This window comes from Halictus rubicundus, chromosome 13, assembly GCF_050948215.1.
Source record: "Halictus rubicundus isolate RS-2024b chromosome 13, iyHalRubi1_principal, whole genome shotgun sequence".
NCBI classification, from domain to species: domain Eukaryota; kingdom Metazoa; phylum Arthropoda; class Insecta; order Hymenoptera; family Halictidae; genus Halictus; species Halictus rubicundus.
In genome coordinates this window covers 3812727-3820043 of record NC_135161.1, presented here as the reverse complement: position 1 = coordinate 3820043, position 7317 = coordinate 3812727, and the positions used below count along the sequence as shown (strand labels likewise).

At 32.8% G+C, this 7317-nt stretch overlaps 1 protein-coding gene across 1 annotated transcript; it reads left to right on the top strand.

Annotated features, from left to right (window-relative positions):
* Positions 1-314: 314 nt before the first annotated feature.
* Positions 315-6689, top strand: Rsod (Related to Sod). The gene is made up of 19 exons (XM_076798972.1): positions 315-458; positions 784-1006; positions 1116-1281; positions 1370-1592; positions 1681-1960; positions 2081-2346; positions 2422-2605; positions 2685-2924; positions 3020-3110; positions 3178-3428; positions 3540-3714; positions 3809-4083; positions 4684-4795; positions 4923-5009; positions 5511-5645; positions 5736-6010; positions 6109-6233; positions 6307-6462; positions 6553-6689. The coding sequence occupies exons 1-19, from the start codon at positions 431-433 to the stop codon at positions 6651-6653; spliced, it is 3393 nt and encodes a 1130-aa protein (XP_076655087.1). The 5' UTR covers positions 315-430; the 3' UTR covers positions 6654-6689.
* The last annotated feature ends 628 nt before the right edge of the window (positions 6690-7317 follow it).

The following is a 7317-nucleotide window of genomic DNA, read 5'->3' as shown; positions in this document are numbered from 1 at the left end:
GTCATTATTTATGCGAGTCACTGTACGTATTATATATTTAAAAATTTGTTTTAAACTCTACTAATATAATCAGTAGTCATGTCCACTTACGATGCTAATAATCTTATAAAGAAAGATACTGTACCTGTCGCTATACGTGACTTTTCATTATTAATTTCACTACCTGATTACAATTTAAATGTTTCTGCCTTACTCTTACCGATTGTAGCGTGAAGGTCATCGTTCTCGTTTTCTACCAAGCTTCCTACCACGGGCGCGCGAAGAAATGAGAAAGTAAGTACGTAGGTACAAGTCGCGTTGCCTTAGTCAGTTAGTTTCATTCTAAGGCAAAAGTTTCACGCAATATGGGTTAAAGCCAGACTCTCAGATTCTGGTACATGACTTTTTGTAAAAAGAATATTTTTGATATTATTTCTTGTCGAAATAAAACATGTGGTGGCTTATTCTATTAAATTATAGTAAGTGAAATAAATTATAGTTAGTGAACATTGTCGAAGAATAGGAAAATAATCATAGTTTCCAAACTGTGAGAATGTAGTTTTTGTCAGCATCATTAGACAATATAATACGTTTAAAATTTATGCCAATATATGCTTGTAGCGTCCATGCTGTTTTTATTGCATGTAAATTACAAACAAAGTGAATGAATATGTGTTTTTGATTCGAATTTTGCGAGACTATAACTTGCAAGAACAAGAATCGAATAAAAATTTAATTCCGCCTTTTCAAATTTTTTTTAATTCGATAAGCACTCTATTATAATGTTAACTTACCTCGTTGCAGTCACTGTTGCACATTCCTTACGTCTCGCGGCGTATATTTCGTCTGGTGGTCTGCATGGAGAAATTCGATTTGAAAAAGCCACGGACACGTCCGTCAGAATTCGATTTGCCCTTCAGGCTACTTTGCAGTATCCAGATCAACAATGGTTTTGGTCAGTTACTCAGTTTTCCGTCGATTATACGATTACAGAGAATAGATGCGACCACCGATATCTTGGAGAAAGGTATGTGTATGCATTTCGAATTTTTTCAGTATATTATATTTTTCCACATGCGAAAATAACTGAACGAAACTGTTACTATTACTTGAAAATAATCTTACGATTTTGGCAGTATCATCGACCTTACAGAATTAATTGGACCATTGGATCTGCCTGGAAATGAAACTGGAGCAGTGGAAGTTTCAGGCATAAGTTTAACAGGGAAAATGGGTTTATGGGGCAAAGGCTTAATACTTAAAGATACATACTCATCTAGAACCATTTGCACTTCGATCACGGTACTTTTCTAACTAAAGGGAACTGATCCCACTTACTCTTTTATATAGATATAAAAATGTCAACACATTTGTACCAGTAATATTTCAGGTGCTGGAAAAAAACGTAGAGAAAGTTGCGAAAGCACAATTCTATGGACCTATAGCTGGAACTGTTTGGTTCCGATGGCTGGGTGGTCATGCTGGTGATAATACTACAGACACAATAATTTATACAGACCTGCATCATGTTAACAAACAGAAGTTGCAGAGCGTAGACTACACAGAGCATTACTGGAAAATTTATGTGACTGATATTTTCGATATTGGCAAAGGTTGATATGTTACAACAAAATATATAATATGTTATGAATTTAGAATAACCAACTAATTTTCATAAATTGATACTTGATTGCGATACAGATAAATCAAGTTGCAATATTCTACAAACTGTTTTTGATCCTGACAATGCTGGAAATGGAAAAGGTATTGGTGATATCGATATGCGTCTAGGCAAGATAAAAGTAGCTACTAACCACCATAAAAGGTATAAAACTTTGTACAGAGATTCAGATCTATCTCTACTACCTGCTGATTTACTTGGTCCTCATCGCCTCATATACTTAGTAATCTTTCATCCGACACACGATGATTCCTTTTTAGTTTGTACGAAGATCAATCACTGGAGAACTATGTCTACCAAGTAAGATTTTGTAAAAGTATTTTAATTTTTAACGTCTTACTTATTTTCTAATAGAGTCCTATTATTTTGAAATCTGATATATGTGATAAAAAATTGTTAATATTGTCTACTTATTGTTAGAACTTTAATTAATTCTCATGGTATAAAAGGAGAGGTAACATTGACTCAAGTGACTCCGTTCGAGCCAACATGGGTCAATATATCCTTAACGCCTGTAAATGATTTGGAAACAAGATTACGGTATGCAACTAAAATAAAATCATACCAAATTCATGAATTACCTGCAGAAGCAACAAAAACTGTATGCGATACTGCTGATGTGTGCAATACAACCGGAAAAGTATACAATCCAAGTCATATAGATGAAACAACAGTACCGCCAGCAGGTACACATTCAATTGAATCAGATTTCGAAGTAGTTCACTTGCAGTTCACATTCTTTAAGCATGTGTGTACTTTAGGATTTGGAACTCAAGACCAATATGCTATTGGAGATCTTTCTGGAAAACTTCAAGGACGCAAAGAAGGATCGTACCACTACGATATCTTACCCGGAAGTGCCAAACTCAGTGGAATTTATTGGGATACGTATCTTCCACTTTCAGGAATTCACAGCGTAACTCATCGAAGTCTTGTTCTTCATAAGTAATTCATAAGTATTCTTCATATTTTTTATTTTTTTTTATTTCCCGTTACAATATTATACATATATTTTTCTCATTAGATATAATGAAACTGATAATATGAGTATAATGCCTTGGGTGTGCGGAACATTAAGTCCTCATCTGCTAGATAATAGTGGACAAATGCCAATGATAACAGCACAAGTAATATACAGATATCCTATTGTTGGTAGAATAACTTTCCGTCAACCACAAAATGATCCCCAAATGGATACAACTATTATAATTGAATATTTAGTGCATGCAGATGGTAATGCTTTGAACAACTCAGCATCACATAGGTACAATATGTAGATATTGCTATGTTTGTCCAGAATTATACATATTTACCAAAGTTACATAGACGTTTAAAAGATAAAATTTCATAAATATTTAGATGGATGGTTCATGATAATTCACCAGGAAAGGATTACTATAATTGGACAGGCAGATGTTTGAGTACAGGGGACCCTTATAATGCTTATAAGGTATAGGTATAATAACACAGATATAAATATGGTAGCTATCTTAATATTCTATGTTAAAAATGATTAGGTAGAATGGGATTCAAAGCATCCTGAATATTGTTCATTGGATGAAATAACATTATGTAGAATAGGTGATTTAACAAGACATGGTACAATCGACATTGCTGGTAAAAAACTTTATGCACCTATTTTAACTCGAAAACTCTTTACGGATACACTATTGTCTTTGTCTGGACCTAATAGTATAGTAGGAAAGAGTTTAGTTATATATGATGACAATGGACCGCGTGCAAGAGGAGAAAGACTAGCATGTTCAATGTATGTGCACAGAATTTAACATAATTTGGAAATGTACAAAATTGTTCTCATCAAGTAGTATTACGTTAGTGACGATAGTGCAACTTAATAAACAGTACATTTTTTACATAGAATTAGTAAAGTATACCGTCGCAAAGCCGTAGTAAAAGATTGGTTTGGAAATGGAGAAAACATTTCGTTAAGAGGAAAAGTGGAATTCATACAACAATCTGAATACGATATTACAAATGGAGAAATAACTCTTGATGGTCTTAATGGAAAAATGAGTGGATATCATGTGCATATGGTAAATATATATAATAAAATAATACCTTAATTGTTTGTATTTATAATGCTAATACACAAATACAGTCTATGTCTATGTATTCTATGTATTCTAGACTCCGGTAGAACATGATTTAGAATTCCCCTGTGAAGGTACATCTTTGTATGGTCACTGGAATCCATTTGGCGTCAATGTAAATAATGGCACACCGAATCCTGGAGAAGGAACAAGTGACCAATATGAAATGGGTGATCTTAGTGGAAAATTTGGAACTTTAGAAAACAGAAAAAGATATATGTCAACTTTTAATGATACGATTCTTCCATTATTTGGGCCAAGAAGTGTGCTGGGTCGAAGCATAGTAATTCATAAAAAAGAAAAAAACTTAAGGTATCTATGATTTATTGTAGACATCAGGATTACTGGTAATTAAATATTCATTGTTAATTAATTTAATTTAACCACAGTCATCAGTGATATTAAGTAAAACCACAGATATTAGAAATTATACTTTACTTTATCCATACCTTATAAACATTTTAAGTGTTGAAATCATGCTTGTACAGCACATTTTTTTTTAAATCCCATTTTTAAGTACAAATACGAAGAAAAGTAATATTATTATATGTAAAAAATTACTGCATTAAATTAGATAATGATAGCAATTCCAAAATTAAGTAATATCTCTTTTAGTGTTAATGTGCTACTACTGTCAATTTATTCTACTTTATTCCGAATATTCACAATAGTCTACAGTCTACAGAAACATAAATTTTTAAACAATTTTAAATTGTGTATTAATTCGTATTAACTTTTTTAAACTTCGTAAACTAAAAGATTGTTGATATATCAAAACTGTAGTTTTTAAGTGTGAATTATTTTTATTATTCTATTATTCTATTGTTCCAATCGATTCAAGAATTAACTCTAATAATTGTAGTAGATTTTAAGAAAATATTTTACATATTTTACAGTATTTTTTTGGTTTAGGTGGGCATGCTCGAGTATAGAACGAGGATATTCACCGTCTGAAGCTACCGAACTCCGAGCCATTGCTTCTTTTCACCATCCACAAGGGTTTGCATATGGATACATAAAAATGGTAAAATCGTAAAATGTTAAAATGGTAAAATCGTAAAATGTTAAAATGTTAAAATGGTAAAATGGTAAAATGGTAAAGTGAAAAACTATGAAATTACATATTTCGTTATCGTAATTAATAATTGCAGACACAACTAATACATCGCGATGGTGCTGAAAGTGAAACTATAATCGAAGTAAAACTTCGCCATCCTGGTAAACACGACCGTAATATTGTAAGTAATATAAGCAAGTAGTACTGCAGACTTGATTCATATGAGCATTAGTATAATATATCTTGAAATAAATACAAGCTATAATTTTACTAAAATTATTTGTTGTAAAAGAAGAATGTGGTATTACCAATTTTCCTGTATGTGTAGAAGCAGGACACTTTTGTAGACCAAGTTAATTTTATCATAACAAATGGTATCTCATGGCTTTTTGTTATTATGATGCAATAATATTTGTCAAAAAGAATTATACCAACTGCCAAACTAAGTTGTCTTACATTATAGTAGGTCATAAAATTGTATAGAACAAGAGAATTAGGTCACTATGTGTCATATATTTTCAACTAGCCGAAACTACTTGAGCATGAAGCTAATTGAAATGAAACTAGTTACAACGCTGACAACATTCTGCTACTATTTCATCTATGTAAAAATGATTTTAAAATGTCTATGTCTAAGATATTTGTTAAGAGATTCAAAATTGTACAATACACTTTATTTCAGACAAGAGATCATAATTGGGCAATATATGTAAATCCCGTTGGTGTGGATGCTGCTGTGCAAGTAAAAGACACTAGATGCGTAGCAGGTGGATATATATGGAATCCTCATTTTACTCAATTGGCAGACCCTCTAAACGTATTGCTAATTATTACAGAATATCATTTTATATGGCAGTAATTAACGTAAAATATAATTTAGTAACATGACGCCAACTTTATTTTGCAGGATGACCTATATAGACAAGAATGTGGTCCTGATTTACCATTAAGATGTTACATAGGAGATGTATCAGGCCGTTTGGGACCTATTAACATAGGATTGGAAAGACAAGTTTTTACAGATTCAAACTTTCCTTTAGGTGGATCAGTATCAGCTCTGGGCAGATCTATCGTCATTTTCGATAAAAATTTTGGAAGTAATAGATTTGCTTGTGCTAATATCGAACCAGACAATGATATTGTGAAATATGCAAATATAAGAAAACCACCACGTTTTGTAGTGTCAGTATACAGTATACATAGTCATACTAAATTGTAAAAATTAGTTTTCTATTTAAAACCTTCCCTTGGATTAATTTTCATATTTTTTTTTATTATAGAGCTCAATTTTTAGAAGATGTACGAAAAGTTATGGGAATCCCAGAGTGGATGTTATCCATAGATAATAGAAAAACTAAAACATTACATGATGAAACATGCATTCAATTTCTGTTACATTTTAAAGGTATTTATATTTATTTTATTTAAATTTTAAACATGCATTGTTAAATAATTAATTTATACCTTCATATACACAGGTCCACTTGCTAGTAGAATGGAACAAGATTTTAACAAACTTATGTCTACTGGACGATTGGAAACACCAAGTTTGTACATTCCAGGATATGTTCCAACAAAGCGCAAAGCTACTTTAGGTTATCGTCAGTGTGGAAGCCGAGACCCAAATGATAAAAGTAAAAACTACTCACAATCCGTATACAAATTAAATACATACTTATAATCACACACCTTTCAAAATAATAATATAATTTTAATATTTTTAGGTTCTAATTTCTTACCTGTAAGCAAGTGTTCACAATGGTCACCACAGCTTATATTAATTTTAACTACATTCATTATAAGTTATTGCATAAATACAGTATAAATCTCATTTCAAAAATTTCACAAGGTTCTCAGTTAGCCAAATGCTGTTTCGAGCAAATTTTGCGCAACGTTTGTATCACACTTTGCGAGCACAAGGCTTGCCCATTTGGTATGAAACAATGCTTGGGGCAGAATTTGGTCCCTATTTTCTATGAATTTGGAAACAAAGCTTGTGAATAAATTCCGAGTCAAATTCGGAAACAGATGGATCGAAATTTGTAGACAAATTTTGGTGGCATATTCATAGCGCCTTGCCAGAGCGCTAGTGCTGCCCGAAATTAGCCGCATGCAAGCGACAAGAGAGAGTCGCCTCTTTAGACTCTAGATCGTTCAAGAGTCGAGGGCGAATTTACCGCCTTTTACACTTCTTGTATAAGCCATGTCCAATTAAGACGTTTAAATAAAGCACTGTATCAATATACGCGCAGCGGTAATTGTTGTCCAGAATCTCCAGTTCCCAGTGGTACTTAGCTGTAAATCCTACATTTGATGACCACGACGTAATCGTCGTGTTTTTGGGAAATATACGAAGCTGAGACGAGGCATTGGACGCCTTGTGGTTTGGACATCGCCAGTTGCTGCAGTTATACAGCCACCGACGTGTTTTTCATATCGAAAAACCAGGCTGCAGGTGCCCGGAACCCGGTGCACGTTGCGTGAAGATC

Excerpts from the sequence above, each read along its gene's own strand:
- Rsod (XM_076798972.1), top strand. The coding sequence starts at position 431 with ATGTGGTGGCTTATTCTATTAAATTATA. Across the intron at positions 3,429-3,539 it reads GAAAGACTAGCATGTTCAAT|AATTAGTAAAGTATACCGTC; the intron begins GTATGTGCACAG and ends TTTTTTACATAG. Across the intron at positions 3,715-3,808 it reads GTGGATATCATGTGCATATG|ACTCCGGTAGAACATGATTT; the intron begins GTAAATATATAT and ends TATGTATTCTAG.